Source organism: Leptodactylus fuscus, unplaced genomic scaffold, assembly GCF_031893055.1.
Source record: "Leptodactylus fuscus isolate aLepFus1 unplaced genomic scaffold, aLepFus1.hap2 HAP2_SCAFFOLD_66, whole genome shotgun sequence".
Lineage (NCBI taxonomy): Eukaryota > Metazoa > Chordata > Amphibia > Anura > Leptodactylidae > Leptodactylus > Leptodactylus fuscus.
Genome location: NW_027440693.1, coordinates 475,801 through 496,647, shown reverse-complemented (window position 1 = coordinate 496,647; position 20,847 = coordinate 475,801). Strand labels below are relative to the sequence as shown.

General features: G+C 42.9%; 1 protein-coding gene across 1 annotated transcript in view; it reads right to left on the bottom strand.

Annotated features, from left to right (window-relative positions):
• Positions 1 to 20,847, bottom strand: part of PLEK (pleckstrin) — a 72,012-nt gene that overhangs the window by 30,504 nt on the left and 20,661 nt on the right. The window contains exons 2-6 of the mRNA XM_075261938.1: positions 16,067 to 16,219; positions 13,780 to 13,961; positions 10,212 to 10,303; positions 4,816 to 5,000; positions 4,459 to 4,566 (exon numbers count right to left, since the gene is read on the bottom strand). Of these exons, the coding sequence (XP_075118039.1) occupies positions 4,459 to 4,566; positions 4,816 to 5,000; positions 10,212 to 10,303; positions 13,780 to 13,961; positions 16,067 to 16,219 (720 nt within the window). The remainder of the gene's footprint in view (positions 1 to 4,458; positions 4,567 to 4,815; positions 5,001 to 10,211; positions 10,304 to 13,779; positions 13,962 to 16,066; positions 16,220 to 20,847) is intronic.

The following is a 20,847-nucleotide window of genomic DNA, read 5'->3' as shown; positions in this document are numbered from 1 at the left end:
GGGCTCACTCCTCGAGGGCGGTCACAACTACATGGGGGGCGAAGAAGGCAGTACCTCTGGAACAGATTTGCTCAGCAGCTTCATGGTCATCTCACAACACTTTCGTGAAGCACTATAGGCTGAGATCACGTGCTTTGGACGCGACGGCCTTTGGCCGTTCTGTCTTGAGCTCTGTAAGTTAAGTGGAGGAAACCCTTTCTAAGGGGATTACTTGACATCTCCCCACATTGTGCTGCTGTATGATGACAGAGAATAGTGGTTTATGTAGATAAACGGTTTTCTGTTAGTCATAACAGCAGCACAAGGTTTCCCTCCCTATTATTCATCTTATACTCTTGTATCAACACGTGGGGGGAGGTCTCTGTGCCCTCTTATAGGGCCTAGTCATGCATATTTAAATTAATTGCTGATTAAAATATTCTATTTGTCCTACCAGCATGCAGAGGCAGAAATACCCCACATTGTGCTGCCGTTATGACTAAGGGAAAACAGTTTATCTACATAAACCACTAGAGATGAGCGAACAGTGTTCTATCGAACACATGTTCGATCGGATATCAGGGTGTTCGCCATGTTCGAATCAAATCGAACACCGCGTGGTAAAGTGCGCCAAAATTCGATTCCCCTCCCACCTTCCCTGGCGCCTTTTTTGCACCAATAACAGCGCAGGGGAGGTGGGACAGGAACTACGACACTGGGGGCATTGAAAAAAATTGGAAAAAGTCATTGGCTGCCGAAATCAGGTGACCTCCATTTTAGACGAATAGTGGATTTCAAATCCGGGTCATATGAGAATGTGAACTTTGTGACTATGAGACAGGGATAGCTGTACAGGCAGGGATAGCTAGGGATAACCTTTATTTAGGGGGGAATGTTATTAAAAATAACTTTTTGGGGCTCTATCGGGTGTGTAATTGTGATTTTTGTGAGATAAACTTTTTCCCATAGGGATGCATTGGCCAGCGCTGATTGGCCGAATTCCGTACTCTGGCCAATCAGTGCTGGCCAATGCATTCTATTAGCTTGATGAAGCAGAGTGTGCACAAGGGTTCAAGCGCACCCTCGGCTCTGATGTAGCAGAGCTGAGGCTGCACAAGGGTTCAAGTGCACCCTCGGCTCTCCTACATCAGAGCCGAGGGTGCGCTTGAACCCTTGTGCAGCCTCAGCTCTGCTACATCAGAGCCGAGGGTGCGCTTGAACCCTTGTGCACACTCTGCTTCATCAAGCTAATAGAATGCATTGGCCAGCGCTGATTGGCCAATGCATTCTATTAGCCCGATGAAGTAGAGCTGAATGTGTGTGCTAAGCACACACATTCAGCTCTAGTTCATCGGGCTAATAGAATGCATTGGCCAGCGCTGATTGGCCAGAGTACGGAATTCGGCCAATCAGCGCTGGCTCTGCTGGAGGAGGCGGAGTCTAAGATCGCTCCACACCAGTCTCCATTCAGGTCCGACCTTAGACTCCGCCTCCTCCAGCAGAGCCAGCGCTGATTGGCCGAATTCCGTACTCTGGCCAATCAGCACTGGCTAATGCATTGTATTGGCGTGATGAAGCAGTGCTGAATGTGTGTGCTTAGCACACACATTCAGCTCTACTTCATTGGGCTAATAGAATGCATTGGCCAGCGCTGATTGGCCAGAGTACGGAATTCAGCCAATCAGCGCTGGCTCTGCTGGAGGAGGCGGAGTCTAAGATCGCTCCACACCAGTCTCCATTCAGGTCCGACCTTAGACTCCGCCTCCTCCAGCAGAGCCAGCGCTGATTGGCCGAATTCCGTACTCTGGCCAATCAGCACTGGCTAATGCATTGTATTGGCGTGATGAAGCAGTGCTGAATGTGTGTGCTTAGCACACACATTCAGCTCTACTTCATTGGGCTAATAGAATGCATTGGCCAGCGCTGATTGGCCAGAGTACGGAATTCGGCCAATCAGCGCTGGCTCTGCTGGAGGAGGCGGAGTCTAAGGTCGGACCTGAATGGAGACTGGTGTGGAGCGATCTTAGACTCCGCCTCCTCCAGCAGAGCCAGCGCTGATTGGCTGAATTCCGTACTCTGGCCAATCAGCGCTGGCCAATGCATTCTATTAGCCCAATGAAGTAGAGCTGAATGTGTGTGCTAAGCACACACATTCAGCACTGCTTCATCACGCCAATACAATGCATTAGCCAGTGCTGATTGGCCAGAGTACGGAATTCGGCCAATCAGCGCTGGCTCTGCTGGAGGAGGCGGAGTCTAAGATCGCTCCACACCAGTCTCCATTCAGGTCCGACCTTAGACTCCGCCTCCTCCAGCAGAGCCAGCGCTGATTGGCCGAATTCCGTACTCTGGCCAATCAGCACTGGCTAATGCATTGTATTGGCGTGATGAAGCAGTGCTGAATGAGTGTGCTTAACACACACATTCAGCTCTACTTCATCGGGCTAATAGAATGCATTGGCCAATCAGCGCTGGCCAATGCATTCTATTAGCGTGAACTGAGTTTGCACAGGGGTTCTAGTGCACCCTCGGCTCTGCTACATCAGATTGCTACATCTGATGTAGCAGTGCCGAGTGTGCATCAGATGTGTAGTTGAGCAAAACTGACTCAGCACTGCTAAGGCTCTGCATTCGCATAGGAATGCATTGGCCAGCCTTCGGCCAATCAGCGCTGGCTCTGCCGGAGGAGGCGGAGTCTAAGGTCGGACCTGAATGGAGACTGGTGTGGAGCGATCTTAGACTCCGCCTCCTCCAGCAGAGCCAGCGCTGATTGGTCGAGTTCCGTACTCTGGCCAATCAGCACTGGCCAATGCATTTCTATGGGGAAAAGTTAGCTTGCGAAAATCGCAAACTGACAGGGATTTCCATGAAATAAAGTGACTTTTATGCCCCCAGACATGCTTCCCCTGCTGTCCCAGTGTCATTCCAGGGTGTTGGTATCATTTCCTGGGGTGTCATAGTGGACTTGGTGACCCTCCAGACACTAATTTGGGTTTCCCCCTTAACGAGTTTATGTTCCCCATAGACTATAATGGGGTTCGAAACCCATTCGAACACTCGAACAGTGAGCGGCTGTTCGAATCGAATTTCGAACCTCGAACATTTTAGTGTTCGCTCATCTCTATAAACCACCATTGCATTGGGACAATTTGTGTCTATAAAGTCAAATAAGAATATTAAAGTAAATCACTGGACTCCCAGCAGCACTATCCAAGTGTCCTTAACCCACAGTGTTGCCCTGAGGCAACATACTAAGAAATAGTCAATATGTCCGGTGCAGCTTTCAGGCACCAAACTCCTTAATAAGTTTTGAGATCTGGGGACTACTGTGGACTCAAATACTAGCCAATCAGCGACAACTTTACTAACAGGCGTCATGGTTACTTCATAGAAAGTTGGTGATTGGCTGCTTGTTTCAGCTTTGTGAGATGGTATATTTACTTGCGAATTCAATAAAATTTGACAAAGTTTTTCAGAAACAGTGATTTATAATATTTGACAAATATTATTTTTACTATTGGAATAGTATAGGAAGAAGTACTATTTGTGCCATATAGATAATATATAATGACAGTAAAGTGTTTGTGTCTTTGAAGCAACACTGTGCATTATGAGCTCACAACAACCGCAACACACAGGTAAGTTGTCATTCGTGTTTCTGGCTTATGTAAGCTTAGTTTAGACCGGTTTAGATTGCCCATTTCTTATCACAATAGTCGTCGTCGTCGTCGTCACTGTTGTAGACATAATCATCATAATCACAGAGCCAAGCAGGCAAAAGGACCAGCAGCACCAATCGCAATTTGTGCCATTCAAACTTATGGCATTAGACATTGGCCCATCTATGACAGCAAGAAGGGTCGGTGCAAACGTCCGCGATGTAATACCAAAATACCAAAAGTGAAGTGTGAGAAGTGTGAAGTTCATCTGTGCTTCACTACAACATCCAATTGTTTCAAACTATTCCAGCAGTGAAAGAATATATTATTCAATTTATGTTTGATTTTGGCTTTCTGAATCATGTGCATGCTGTTCTGTTATTTTTCGCTATTATTATTATTGTTTACATCGCATATTGTTTATTTTGTTTTATCTAGTAACTGACATTTGGAATTGGACTATTTATTTACAGACTGTATTTTGCTGAGAGATGCAGACTGAGCGTATAAAAAGATAACGCTATATAAATTTATTACTTACTAATTTTTTGTCTGTCATTTTTGTACTTTGTATTTTGTTCACGAGGGAGCATAGTAACTCCATCCATTTTATCAATATAGAATTTTTTGTATCTGTCTGCTATGTTACTCCGTATAGTTACATTTTTGTGCCAATGTGCACAGTGTTGCCTGTAGGCAACAATCCCCCGCACATCTCCGTTTGTCAAAAAACTCCTTTCCGAGGAATAAATAGGACCATTATGTGCTCCGTACAGTATACTCAAAGCAAAATTATCATGAACTGAGAAAACATACTGACCTGCTTCAATAAACATCCCTGTTTCACAATTATTCCTCGAAATTGTTCTTTGACAATGGCATCATCATCATCACTAGAGTTGTCTTCACAGAAAAATCCACTATCTGGCTGCATAGAGGAAACCACAGAGAACATTGTCAGGTTTCAGTTTTATGTGTGTTAAATGAGTTTATTCCTAGTCCCACAAATTGAGTTGGTGCAATGTAATGCTTCTTTTCTCTTTCAATGGCGAGCCCAGATTTTCCCAGCAATAACAGCCGATAACAGGATTTAAAAAGCTGGACTGTGGCTTAATTTCATTTCTCAACAATCCCTTTAAGAGTTTAAGGCAAAGGGAGTCACATCACGAGTACTTACAAAGTAATATAAAGCCTCAGTTGTATCAAGAAAGGTTGTTTCTGCTAAGCCTTCTGCAGCACTTTTTGACACATCCCCTGTAGGCTGAAGGTGACCTTCATTGAGTAAGGCAGATGCCAAGACAAGTCCCTCTTGGCGGTTTCTGACTGATTTGCTAGCTTCTAACCAATCAATTACACAAGTTCCTGTCATGAAATAAAAGATATAGACAAAGGAATATTTGAGAATATTATGGTAACAGAGTAAACCATCAAGATGCAAAAGAAACTTCGAAACAAAATGTTTGTCATTAGACACATACATGCAGCCATCTTTAACTTGAATCTAATAGCTCGCTGTACTATGATAACTCACAACAAAGCAATGAAAGAACTGAATCAATGTGACTGTTTACTTAAAGAATTAAAAGTCATGTTAAACTTTGATGCATTTGTACTCACATTTTATGTACATGAAACAAAAATCGGTACTATTCCGTTATCGGGCCAGCAGCAGCGCAGTTCAGCAGCAGCTTTCGGGACAGCAGTTCAGCAGCGGGAATTACAATGACATCCGAGGACTGCTGGCCCGATGCTTGTGCCCAGTAACCAGTACATCGATGACCCCCCTCCCCCATCCTTCTCCTCCTGCCAGTGCTGCCCCCCAGCTCTCCTTACATCTTCCCCGTACCCTCTCCCCGCCACACGACTAGGCCTCACCTCAGCGCTAGTACCGAGACCGAAAGGAAAGACACCGGGGCTCAATCCAGGCCCTGACAAGAAACACGCCGACTATAGGAACGGTGAGCTACAGCGAGCCGGAGGGACAAACTTTCTGCAGCGTCCGGCGGCTATCTAGTAGCATTCATTGCTCAAGATTTACGGTGAGGCCTATTACAGGGAGAGGGTACGGGGCAGATGTAAGAAGAGCTGGGGGGCAGCACTGGAAGGAAGAGGAGGATGAGGGCATCGATCGATGTACTGCCTACTACACACAAGCACGGCCTCTATCATCGGGCCAGCATCGGCTTAGTCATGTGGCGGGGAGAGGGTACGGGGTAGATGTAAGGAGAGCTGGGGGGCAGCACTGGAAGGAGGAGGAGATGGAGGGGGGGTCATTGATGTACTGGCTACTGGGCACAAGCATCGGGCCAGCAGTCCTCGGATGTCATTGTAATTCCCGCTGCTGAACTGAACTGCTGTCCCGAAAGCTGGTGCTGAAATGCGCTGCTGCTGGCCCGATAACGGAATAGTACCCAAAAATCTATCAAGTTATGCACTATTGACTGCAAAGAGTGACCTCTGCCCCAACGCAGGTGTGATGACGTTATTGCACCTGCAGTCTGAAGGAGGAGGATGCACGGCGGTTCTTCATGGGTAAGTATAATAGAGTGTGTGTTGCGCTGAGGAGCATATAATACATTGGGGTGGGGGTGTACTGAGGAACATATTATACAATGCGGGGGTACTGAGGAGCATATAATACAATGGGATGGGGGGTGTACTGAGGAGCATATAATACAGTGGGGTGGGGTGCGTACTGAGGAGCATATAATGCATTGAGGTGGGGGGAGTACTGAAGAGCATATTATACAATGCGGGGGTACTGAGGGGCATATAATACAGTGGGGTGGGGGGTGTACTGAGGAGCATATAATACAGTGGGGTGGGGGGGTACTGAGGAGCATATAATACAGTGGGGTGGGGGGGTACTGAGGAGCATATAAAACATTGGGGTGGGGGGCATACTGAGGAGCATATAAAACAATGCGGGGGTACTGAGGAGCATATAATGCATTGAGGTGGGGGGAGTACTGAAGAGCATATTATACAATGCGGGGGTACTGAGGGGCATATAATACAGTGGGGTGGGGGGTGTACTGAGGAGCATATAATACAGTGGGGTGGGGGGTGTACTGAGGAGCATATAATACAGTGGGGTGGGGGGGTACTGAGGAGCATATAATACAGTGGGGTGGGGGTGTACTGAGGAGCATATAAAACATTGGGGTGGGGGGCATACTGAGGAGCATATAAAACAATGCGGGGGTACTGAGGAGCATATAATACATTGTTGTGGGGAGCATATAATACAATATGGGGAGTACTGAGGAGCATATAATACATTGGGGTGGGGGGACGTACTAAGGAACATATAATACAATGGGGTGGGGGGATGTAATGAGGAGCATATAATACAGTGGGGCAGTACTGAGGAGCAGATAATACTGTGTGTTGGGGGGCATACTGAGGAGCATATTATGCTGTGGGGGGGGGGGGGAGCCTGCTGTGGAGTGTATAATAATGTGGGGGGTGCTACTGTGGAGCATATAATCTTAATTTTTTTTTAAACTATATTTCGGCCCTCCATTGGTTTGAGGAACAGTGAACTGACCCCCTGTTTGAAAAGTTTGAAGACCTGGCTATGCTCTAAACTAAGGGCCAAGAATTAGCTGCAACTACAACAAAAATCAGCAAGCAATGAAAAGACAGCCAGCCTAAAATACATCCCACCCCATGTATGAGACCTTGATGGCACTTGGAAGCATTGTAAGTGACCGTCTTCTTCACCCCAAGTGCGAGAAGGAGCTATCGCAAGTCCTTCCTTCCAACAGGCTGTATAATCTACATCAGACCAAGCGAAGACACTCCGCACAGAGAACTAATGATTATGACTATGAAGTCTTCCTTCTTTCTTCTTCTCTTCCTTAGCTGCTATGGACTCCTAGAATATCTTCTCTTCTCAGCTTATGTGTGTCCTGTAATATATTACTGTGTATTATCCTGTATCTGTATTACTAGGCTGCTGTAACATACTGAAATTTCCCCACTGTGGGACTATTAAAGGATTATCTTATCTTATCTTTTCCAGTATAGTTTATGAATAAGATCCTTGGCAAGTCATTGGTTATTTAAAGGGATTGCCAAGGAATCGTGATACAATCTGTTTAAAGGGGTTTGTTCAGGAATTGGATAAAGCCCTGCAGAGGCTGTGGTAGCCCTGCAGAGGCTGCTGTGACGTAATGTGACATGACTCCTGACATCAATTAGTGGCCTCGGCCATGGCTGGACATTGCTCACATATATCACCGGTTCTTTACCAGCGACCAGTAAAGAACCGGTGACATATGTGAGCAATGTCCAGCCATGGCCGAGGCCACTGATTGGTCTCAGGAGTCACGTTGTTCCATGATTACTTAATCCTTTTAAGTCACCAATGACTGGCCAAGGAACTGATTCATAAACTATATCAGAAAATCGTAGAACCTTTTAGTGGTTATGTGGAGCACCAGACTTCCAGCGACTAAGGCATGACATGAGGACCAAACAAACACCAGTTGCAGACAACACAGTGCCAGGGACAAATAAGCATGTTTTTTTTTATAAGTTACAGATCAACAGCCTCCGCAGGGGTTTGGCTAATTCCTAGAAAAATCTTTAGGCTAAGGCCCCATGGTGCAGAAACGCAGCTTTTTTTGTTGCAAATTTTGTTGCGGTTTTTTAAGCCAAAGCCAAGAGTGGCTACATATGCAATCGGAAATATATAGAAAGTTCTTATACTTCTAACTTCTGCTCAATCTATTCCTGGCTTTGGCTAAAAAAAAATGCAACAAAATCTGCAACAAAAAAAAAACTGCGTTTCCGCAAAGTGGGGCCCCAGCCTTAAACAGGTTGTTCCATGATCTAAGCTGTGGAACTAACCTTACTGAGCATGTGTGACCACTGAAAATGGACACATTAGGTGGATATTTGGAAAGGGAGTCAAAATATCAAAAGTGGGCATCATGAAAAGTAATGAGCAGTAATATCTAGACATAGGAAGATGTTTTTGCTAATTGTAAATAAAAAGTTTGTATGTTTTGTGAGGTCTAACAGGAAAGTATTATTTAATCATCAGGCATCCCTTTTCCAATGCCAAATGCATAGAAAAGACTAGAAAATACAATTTTGAACAGTAGACATTCACATAGTACTACTGGAAAATATTATTGTGAAGCAGACTCACATGTGTGAAGGAGGGTTTGAATCTTTTTGTGTCAGTCACAACACACAATTTGTATGCCCTGTATTGTTTGATTCTTGGATATGTGCCCAACCAAAGGAGGCAAGGTGCTGATGTAATACCATTATGGTTGCACCAATAACCTATTGCCTGCAGCCCTGCTGACAGTTTCTCTGCATTTGTACAGATGTAGCAAAGTTTAATGCAATAATTTGCTGCAGGTTGAAGCAGAAAACAAAGCCTTTGAAAGTTATAGAAAAAAATGAAGTCAAAGTTTTCTACAACAGTTTATTTCAAAGGATTTTAACATCTTGGCAGACGTAAAATGAGGGTCAATGAGGGTCAGACCACTGAGACCCTCACCGATCAGGAGAACAGGGAACTTTTGCTCCTTGTTCTGATCAATGGATCCCCATAGATTTGTAAATTATGCTCCATCCTGTAGGTAGCATATAACTTGCATAGTTGGGAAGTCCCATAAATCCCTTTAAAATGGTTGTACCAAGTCAATAGGATATGGGATAGCATCATGATCAGTGGGGTTCTTCCTGCTAGGACTCCCACAGATTCTAAGAATGGAGGTCTAGTTTCCCTGTTCTGATGGACCAAGCATAAGCCCTGCCGCTCCGTTCATTCTCTATGGGAGCACTGAAGATAGTGGGATACTGTACTTGGCTATCTCTAACATTCCCTTAGAGAAAGATTGGGCACATCCTTTGCCTGCCACCCCACCAGGATGAGTATCAAGTTAAACTTTGCTACATTTGTACATGGAATTTCCTGATTATTGTTATCACTTTTTTCACTTAGACTACAATGGATTACTGAGACAGGGCCTTGATATCCAACATGTCATAGCTACACTGCATCTGAAGTTCATGAGCACCAGTGCAAAATCTAGAATAAAGGGCTCCTTCCTACCTTGTGCCTACTGGAATAATTTTATATTTTACATGAAGCAACCTTTGGGGCCTTTCAGGGTCCATAGCCCCGCATCAACTGCTACCTCTACACCCACTACAGCTATGCTCCTGGACAGTATATGACAGGCAGCATGGTTGCTCAGTGGTTAGCACTATAGTCTTGGATTTCGAATCCTGCCAAGAACCACATCTGCAAGGCGTTTGTATGTTCTTTCCATGTTTGCATGGGTTTTCTCCCACACTCCAAATACATACTGATAGGAACGTAGATTGTGATACCTATATGGGACAGTGACTGACAATATCTGTAAAAGCGCTGCATAATATGATGGCGCTATACAAGTAAGCAAAATAAATACCTGTATATGCTATTTCTTTGTTGCAATATTCCTTTCCATATCACTATCCATATTGAAAGTTTGTTAGATACATTACTTTTCATTTTATTGCAACCATTCAACTACATGCAGTCTCTCAATACACTGTACTTACCTGTAAAACAATGATTAAACACTTTTTTGTCCTTTTCCAATTTAATTTCTTTAATTCCTTTGTCTGGATCTTTCATGGAGATATATAACTCTCTATAAATAAGAAGGTTTTAGGATTAGGAAACAAATCTCATGACCCCTTTATTCCTTTCCCCCTTTCAAATAAGAATCACTATATACTGGTGTATTCTAAAACGCCAGATCATCTTTAGGCTAAGGGCTCGTTCACACGGAGTAAACGTGGCGCGCAATGCGCCGCGTGTACAGGACGTTTGCGCCACGATTTTGACGGTGCATGTTTGTGGTCGCGTTAACGCGCATTTACGCGGCGCTAACGCGACCGCAGACATGCATTGCGCGCCACGTTTACTCACGTAGTGAGCTGCATCCAAAATCGCTGTGGGATAAACCTGAGCGGAAATGTATTGTGGATTATGCCACAGTGCTTGTCACAGAAAGTCTGCAGAGTTTTCCTCTGCGGACTTTCTGCTTCAATCATACCTATAGGGAAGCATTCCCATAGCTATAATTGGGCTGCTGCAATTTACAAAAATGCAAGGGTTTTTGAAATCACAGCATTTCCTCTGCTGATTATTTTCTACAGTGTATGGATGGGATTAGCCGGAATCACTTTGCAGGTAATGTAAGGGCCGCTTCACACGGCGTAAGCGCTCGGCTCATTCCGAACCGTACACACGAGCACTTCTAAACACTTCCCATTCACTTCAATGAAAGCGCTCATAAAGTCAGCTGTACGAGCGCTCCCATTGAAGTGAATGGGAAGTGTTTAGAAGCGCACGCGTGTACGGTTCGGAATGAGCCGAGCGCTTATGCCGTGTGAAAGGGCCCAAAAATGCCACAGCAAAATCACTGTGTTTTGGCTACATGGGGCCCCGGCCTTAAAGATCATGTCTCCCTTCATAGAATTGTATGTTATTGCACATTGTTCTATGACAAGGCAAACAACTACTGGCATATCTGATCATGACAATATAAGATCTTACTGTCCCCCCTCATCACATTGTACAGATCAGACTAAAAAAACATTTCTGATATATCCTATGAAAACACATTTAACAGAGAATTCCTGTTGGGTGTTTTATTTGATATCAAACAATTTTTATTACAGTTTGAATAATTTACAAAATAAAACGATACACCCCCCACTGTGTACCGCACAATCAGTCCAGCTAATGGAGTGAAACTAGAAGTGAAAAGTTCAGAGGTGAACTGCAGAGGTTTACGAGACAGTTAAGGCCATCAGCCTAGAAGCTTATATGTAGGAGTGCACAGTGGAACCATTTGGGGGATTTCTCTCTCTCCCTTTTCCATCCCTCCAGTGCACTAAGCGGAGACAAACAATATATGACATCTCTACTGCAGCATCACAAGGCACAGTCATATAGTATCAGGGGAGCCAGCATCTAGGTCTGTTCACTGCCAAGAAAGGGGGCTAACATATATAAAGCTCTATCTACTAGCAGCGTTCAAGGGGCCAGTCCTAGAGTGTCCAACCATGGGGCTGAAGGCTCTTCAAACTTCTTAAAAGTCCCTCTCTTCCAATATGCATATTTATCCAACCTGTAACATCATGTTCACTCGAGATTTAAATTTGGTTAAAGTATGGGGTCCAAATCCTTCCCATGACTGCCTACCAACTAAGGGGCCTGATATAGGAGTCTCCGAACTGCTAAATGCTGACCCTCTGCTTCCGATAATGCCTAGCACACATATAACTGGGTCCATAGAAATATTCTTGTTGGGTGTTTTTGGTTAAAAAGATAATTTTTCTTTTTTTTTTTTTTTTTGCGAGAGAGACCCCAATCTATTAGGTATGAGCCTCCTAATAGGGTATATAAATCTCAGTTATCTATTTTAGACAGCTCCTTTAATGACTCTATATTCCTGCATGGAATTGCGGACTTCTTCTTTCAAGGAAATGTTTCTGGCATTTATTGCTGATGCGTGGAAGATGTCTAAAATCGGCTGACTGCTATTGCTTTCTTACTATGGACACGTGGGACTCTGTTATAGCCTAGGAACCTACCATCACCCCCTTCCCCCATGAGTTAAGGAAGCATGGCAAGAGAGCAGCACCCTGTCTACAGGGATGGCATTAGACTTCTACGGGCAGATAGAACACGTGACAGTGGTAAGAAGGACGTGCGATTAAGGATGGGGTACTTTTTGGGACATTTTTGTGGTTAAGGAACAATAGTGCTGATACAAGATATTGAACTTTCAGCTGTGAGCACGAGATCTCACCACCTACCAAAGGAACTACCACATGTTCTCATGATAGCTGCATATGTCCCCCACCTCTGCAAAAAGCTGATTCTGCCTGTTATGTCACATGCTGTGGCCCCCCCCCCTCCTCGTGTCCTCCAACCACAGTCGGGCTATCGGGCTATGGTTATCAATATCACTTCACACAGAGAACTAAATGATCCTGCAGTTTGTCTGTGTTTCTTTCTTTATAGTTGCTATGATTCCTACCATCTCTCTATCAGCCATGAGCTTGTATGTGTTTCTTCCTTGCTATATACTACTGTACTATCCATGATGCTGTATCACTGAAACTTCCCCATTGTGGGACTATTAAAGGATTATCTTATCTTATATTCAGTATCAGGGGCGTAAATACCAGGGTAGCAGCAGTCCTATTTACTTACCGATCCTGGCAGGGGCTGGGATCGGTAATTGACGCTGCGGGCCTCACAAGCACTATTATTATACTCGGGGGGTCTTTTCAGACCCCCAAGTATAATGATCGGAGGCCTGGGAGAGGTAAGAGAACATAAAAAAACAGTGTTACTTACCTCTCTGGGCTCCAGACAAGGTTCGGGCCTACTTCTGTGACATCTCTGACATCACATGACTGGGGCCCGCGTTCCGGGTCATGTGACGCCACGGACATCATTGAAGATGGCCGACACCACCAAGGACTGCAGCGGAGACTGGGATAGGTAAGTAACAGTGTTGCCTATGTTGGTATCTCCCCTCGGTCTCCAATTATTATACTCTGGGGTCTGAAAAGACCCCAGTATAATAATTGTTCATGGGTGTCCACAATGGGGGATAATACTGTGTGCAGGGGCCACTATGGGACCTAATACTGTGTGCAGGGACCACTATGGGGCATAATACTGTGTGCAAGGGCCACTATGGGGCATCATACTGTGTGTGTAGGGGCCACTATAGGGCATAATACTGTGTGCAGGGGCCACTATGGGACATAAAGTGTGTGCAGGGGCCGCTATGGGGGCATAATAGAGCGTGCAGAAATGTGCGGGGGGGGGGGGCATCGTCGGTCAGGGTCAGGGCGTCGTGGAGGGGGGCACCATGTCAAAAGTTCACCATTCCTAGTTACGCCACTGTTCTGTATGTACCGTCATCACACTCAGTCTAGAATAACCATTATAGAGCCTTCTAGGATGCATCCTTGGCTCACAGAATATAAACCTGTGGGGGTTATATAACTTATTCAAGAACTGTATGTAATACAAACAGGTTCACTTCCTCGATGGTGCCAATCTAAGATGTTAAAGCCAAAATGTTTATACACTTACCCTAAATTAATTGTGTCTGGTAACCTGATAGATTTTCTAGTGGATTTTCTCGCAAACCTTTGACCCTCTGCTATGCATTTTGATGCTCTCTTTAGGTCCTTAACCCAAGCGTCACGCTCTTCATGGTGAGATGCTTGGAAATAGTGATCCTGCTGTTTAGAAGTGGTGAGCTTGAACACAAACTGGTGCAAGAAACACAATTATTTTAAGACAATCCACATCCACAACACTTATAATAATCAATTTTACATCCATGTGAGGACCATATGTCTGCAGTAGAGACCGGCTTGGACACTGTTGTTCTTCAAGTTGTTTCCTCCACAACATGGATGTAAATGTTGCCTGCTGTCATATAAATAGACACATGACTTGCAGTATTCACTACTGTGGTTCTGTGTGAGGACCATCATAGACCAAAAATACAGTATTGTAAGCATACAAAAAATAAGAATTGCAAAGAATAACTCCAGTCTTTGTAGGAATAACACCAACGAGTGGCAAAGGTGATTGAAAAATGTGAAATCAAAATCTATTAAAGGTAAGATGAGTCATATGCATACAACATTTTCAAAGATGTTCTACTCTTTGTAGGGATGTTTTAGTCCATTTACCAGCCTTTTGATGCAAAAGTGATCCTAAAAAGGGTTTGAACAAGTGCATAGCAAGTAAAAAGAACTAATTTTGTCCAGGAAACTAGACACTTAAAGAAGCACTCCAGCATTTTCATCCCCATCCCCCATTTTATAATGAGCCTATGTGTAGTTTAATATTAGTAAATAACATATTGACAACTTTATTGTGAAGTTATGTGCTCCTTTCTGGAGCTCTTACCTACACTTTGCTCCTTTGATGCACTTTATTAAGATTAGTTCAGTCTTAATCCATTCCCGCACTGGTAATAACTGCACCTGAATTATTAAGATGCTCCAACCTCTTGAAAATTTAAGTGCAGTCCTTTGGGCCAGGATTAAAATCAACAATAATCAGGAACACCAATTTTCTGGCACGAGCTATAGAAAATGTATTAGGCTAAGGAGTCCCCTTGGTGAATGAGGTGCAGAAACAGAATAGTGACAAATTTTTTGACGCATAAAGAACTGTGTGCAACAACTATTGCCATCTACGCCAGGACACTAGAATAGTAATTTCGTCCCACTGTTTTTTGTAGAAACTGGAGGTGAAACTCACAATACAAATCTATTTGAGCTCTGATCTGACTCCCATACCCTATATTTACATTGATAGTCTGACCTCCTATTCATACAGGAGAGACTGTTTACATCTAAAGAGCAAAGAGAAGGTCAGCGCTCCAGAGGGATATAAAATCACAATAAAGCTGTTAGTAAGTTATTCAGTAACATAACATTAGACGTAGCCTTGTTTTCAAAGGAAATGTGGGTAGTTACAGTGAAGGAAATAATTATTTGATCCCTTGCTGATTTTGTAAGTTTGCCCACTAACAAGGACATGAACAGTCTATAATTTTGAGATGAGAAAAAAATGGAGCTCTTTGGCATTAACTCAACTTGCCGTATTTGGATATAGAGAAATGCTGCCTATGACCCAAAGAACACCGTCCCCACTGCCAAGGTGGAAACATTATGTTTTGTGGTGTTTCTCTGCTAAGGGCACAGATCTACTTCACCAATGTATCAGTGGGAGAACGGATAGAGCCATGTACCGTAAAATCCTGAGTGACACCCTCCTTCCCCATTGTCCTGTTGGGTCTTCCAGCAGGACAATGATCCAAAAAATACAGTCAAGGCAACAAAGGAGCGGCTCAAAAAGAAGCCTATTAAGGTCAAGAGTGGTCTAGCCAGTCTCCAGACTGGAATCCCATAGAAAACTTATGGAGGGAGCTGAAACTCAGAGTGGCCGAGCGACAGCTTCAACATTTTAATGATTTAGAGATGATCTGCAAAGAGTAGTGGACCAAAATTCATCCTGACATGTCTGACATGTATGCAAACCTCATCGTCAACTACAAGAAACCTCTGACTGCTGTGCGCACCAACAAGGGATTTACCACCAAGTATTAAGTCTTGTTTGCCAGAGGGGTCAAATACTTATTTCTCTATGCAAAATGCAAATAAATTTATACAATGCGATTTTCTGGATTTTATTTTTGATATTCTATCTCTCACTGTTAAAATTAACCGACCCTTAAAATTATAGACTGTTCATGTCTTTGTCAGGGGCCAAACTTACAAAATCAGCAAGGGGTCACATACTTATTTCCTTCACTGTATATTGGGATGCTTTTTTAGTAATATATTATAGCACTCACCATCCTTTTACCGAAGTCCTGACAGTGATTTGTGATAACTGCGCCTTTTAGTGGTATCATCCCCTTTGGGCTATTGTCACTTTTCTTCTTATAGTATTCTATTCCGTCCTCCAGCAGTGTCACCCACATAGGCTTCCATTTGTTAAATATGGCCTGAAATGAGACATGGGAAAAATCAAAACCAGTAGGACCCTATGCACTAATATGGGTGCTATATTATAGGGATATTTCCTTCTGGGACATTTATGGACATGAGGGAGCTGCATATCATTTTAATACGTTTTACAGTACATGTAAACACTGTGGTCAAAAACCCTCAGACCGAGGCTACATGGAAACTTTTTGTCCCATGACTTTCCAGTTTTAGCTATGAAGCTACAGCTATAGCCCCAACAGAGGACTTCTCTGTGTTCAAGTTGTGGACTACAACTTTCACTTCAAAGTGGGAAGTTGTTCTAGAAAGAATCATATAATGTGAAATTGAACGTTCATAGCAGGTACTACAGATGTAAATGTACAAGTGCATCTCAATAACTTAGAATATCAAAAAGTTATTTTTATTTAGTAATTCAATTATAAAAGTGACACCCCCATATTATATTATACGCTCACCCCATATATTATATTGTATTATATTATACAGTAACCCCCATATATTATATTGTATTATATTATACAGGCACCCCCATATATTATATTGTATTATATTATACAGTCACCCCCATATATTATAATTATATTATACAGTCACCCCCATATATTATATTATACAGTCACCCCCATATATTATATTGTATTATATTATACAGTCACCCCCATATATTATATTGTATTATATTATACATTCACCCCCATATATTATAATGTATTATATTATACAGTCACCCCCATATATTATATTGTATTATATTATACAGGCACCCCCATATATTATATTGTATTATATTATACAGGCACCCCCATATATTATATTGTATTATATTATACAGGCACCCCCATATATTATATTGTATTATATTATACAGTCACCCCCATATATTATATTGTATTATATTAGACAGTCACCCCCATATATTATATTGTATTATATTATACAGTCACCCCATATATCATATTGTATTATATTGTACAGTGACCCCCCCCCCCATATATTATATTGTATGATGTTACACACTGAACCCCATATATTATATTGAGTGTTTCTTTCTGTTCATGTTGAGGATTATTTGTTACAGCCAAGGAAAACCCGAAAGTCATTATCTATCTCAGAAAATTGGAATATTATATAAGAGCAACTGTAAAAAAAATATTTAACACAGAAATGTTGACCAAATGAAAGGTCTGTCCAGTAAATGCCCTCAATACTTGGTGGGGGCTACATGAATGACGTCATCAATGCGGCAATGTGTCCTGGAAAGATTGGCCTGTGGCCTGGAGGGATCAGCCTGTGGACTTGCAGAACTCGTGTTATGGAAGCCCAGGTTGCTTTGATAGCAGCCTTCAGTTCATTTGCATTGTTGGGTCTGGGGGTCTCTCATCTTCCTCTTGCTGGCCAATCAAACACAGTGATATTTTGGTTATTAAACCAAGCCTTGGTACTTTTGGTAGTGTGGACAAGGGCCAAGTGCTGTTGGAAATGAAAATTCCATCTCCAAAAAGCTTATGGACAGAGGGAAGCCTGAAGTGCTTGACAATCTCCTGGTAGATGTTGCGAGGACTTTGGTCTTAATAAAACACATTGGATCTACACCAGTAGATGACATGGCTCCCAAACCATCAGTGATTGTAGAAGCTTCCTTTTTCAATTCTGTGGTAGCATCAGCCATCTTCTTCGGAGTGGCCTGCTGGGGGAGTAGCATACCAGCCAGGGACAGAAATAGACTTGACAGGCTGGTTAGAAGGGCTAGCTCTGTCCTGTCTGTATAATCAACACCAGGTTAAGTGGAGATCACTCTGCACAGAGAACTAAATGATCCTGAATTCTTTTTAGTTGCTATGACTCCTAGTATCTTTTTCTATCTGCTATGAGCTTGTATGTGTTCTGTCTTGTACTATATCACTGTATTATCTGCTGCTGTAACACATTGAATTTCCCCATGGTGGGACTAGTAAAGGATAACCTAATCTTATCTTATCTTCTTTCTCTCCTAAGCCCAGGTAAGATGCTTCTGGCATTGTCTTTTGGTCATGAGTGGCTGACAAATGGAATGTGACACTTGTAGCCCAAGTCCTGGATAAGTTTGTGTGTGGTGGCTCTTGAAAATCTGACATCAGCAGCAGTCCACTCCTTGTAAATCTCCCCCAAATTTTTGAATGGCCTTTTCTTAACAATCCTATCAAAGACGTGGGTATCCAGGTTGCTTGTGTGCCTTTTTCTACCTCACTTTTTCCTTCCGCTCAACTTTCCATTAATATGCTTTGATACAGCACTGTGTGAACAGTTGGCTTCTTTAGTAATGAACCGTTGTGGCTTACCCTCCTTGTGGAGTGTGCCAATGACTGCCTTCTGGTCACCTGACAAGTCACCAGTCTTCCCCATGATTGTGTCGCCTACTGAACCAGACTAAGGGACCTTTTTAAACACTCAGGAAGCCTTTGCAGCTGGTTTTGATTAATTATTCTAGTTTTCAGAGATAATGACTTTTGGGTTTTCCTTGGCTGTAAGACATAATCATCAACACTGACAGAAAGAAACACTTGAAAAGTTCACCCTGTTTGTAATAACTCCATATAATATATGTCTTTCACTTTTTCAATTGAATTGCTAAAAAAAAAAAAAAAATTTTTGATGATATTCTAAATTGTTGAGATGCACTTGTATATTCCATGTACATGAGCTATACACGTAACACACATCCAATGTAAAGCATACTTCAACCACAATCACAGGAAATGTACAGAAAACATCTGCTTCTGTGGTGGTCACCTTACTACAAGTGGTGGAACAAGATAAAAGTCAGTAGTGACCACAATGCATTGCACCATGGGAATTTAAGAGGTTTCTGTAGTCTTTTCTAATGCAAGAATTAACAATGACTGCATTGAAATCTACTGCACAGAAATCCTTAATCCTATAATTTCAGATGCTACAGAAACAATGTATATAATACATTAAACTCTGAACTGCTTATTTCTATAGGAAAGCAAATAATAACAGGGCAAATACTGAAGGAAGTGAATCATCACAGACAATTCCTTTTTATATGAGAGCTACAGAGGAAATGTAATATTGAATGGTCACCTATGTAATACATGAACATAAGAGACTAAGGGTGCATTCACACGATGTAACGTGCCACGTGATCTGGCATGTATACGACGTTTGAGAGTTTGCACGCCGTAAAAGCTCCCATTGATTTCAATGGGAGTTAGGATCATATACGCCGCGTTATTTTGCGCAAAATCACGGCCTCAAAATAACGCAGCGTATACGATCCTAACTCCCATTGAAATGAATGGGATCGTTTACGGCGCGCAAACTCTCACACGCCGTATACGTACCAGATCACGCTGCACGTTACATCGTGTGAATGCACCCTAAGGAGTGAGGGGGCATTCACACGGAGTAACACCAGGCGTGTATCACAGCCGTACACGCCGGCGTTACGGCAGACTGCCGAACACTTCCCATTCACTTCAATGGGAGCGCTCGTAAACACCGCTGTTACGAGCGCTCCCATTGAAGTGAATGGGAAGTGTTCGGCAGTCTGCCGTAACGCCGGCGTGTACGGCAGTAATACACGCCCGGCGTTACTCCGTGTGAATGCCCCCTGAAAGTGTTAAGTAGGAGTCTTCAGGGTCTGACTCAGTGTGCACACTAGGAGCCTTGTACACTTGTACAATGTGCTAGCCAAAATCATGGTGCTTTTAAAGATTCGGGTGCCATAATGCAGGTAAGCAATCAGCCACATTGTTGATATTGCAAAATCCTGCAGATTTTTTTAAAATTTTTCAAAATTTCAGTCTTGTGAGTAAAGACCCTAAAAATTTATAACCTTGCAACCCCCACTAACCACACCCACACATACATTCCCCATAAAATGCTGCATGGGGCCCCAAGATTTCTGATGACGGCCAAAAATAGATGAAAATTGAGTGTTATGGCACAGGATTTTTTTTCCAAAAGTTTATGTACTAAAAGGCCATTTTAATCAGAATACAACATAATGGAGAAATGTATTGGAGGTTTCTGCATTTCTCCAGCTGACCTGTCATCTTCTTCAGAGATTTAACAATATATCACTTAGTAATGGCTCTGGTCGCTGCAGTTTTCTATCCCAAAATAAATTAGAGAACAACAAAAAGGAAGTTAAAAGAGGAAGCTCATGAGATATTGTAGGGTTTTTTTTATATCTACATTTCCCTGCAAGTATACAACAGCACTTTACATTCTTTATATTAACAAGACTGGAAACAACGCCTTAACAGCAATAATATGGAAATTTCCTGACCTAAAAGGGTGACCTCATTGTCCTTGTCCCTACACCATGGCTTCAGGAGTTGTGAGTTGTTTGATGGGTGCTCACAATGTGGCATTGACTGTCCCTGTGCCATTCTGTGACATAAGAGTCTGTGTCACACCGTGGAAAATAAAGAGGCATTGAAGCGGATTTCCACCACTGATTTCTCTCCATCTCCGGCGGCTTTCACTAGACAAATAGGGCTAAAAAGCCAAGTGTCTTGCGTTGCAGTAAGGTAGAGAATAACGCTTATTTTTTTCTGCCTTTGCCTCCTAATGTGTGGCACATTCAAGCTTTAAAATCAGCACCAAATTCATCTGT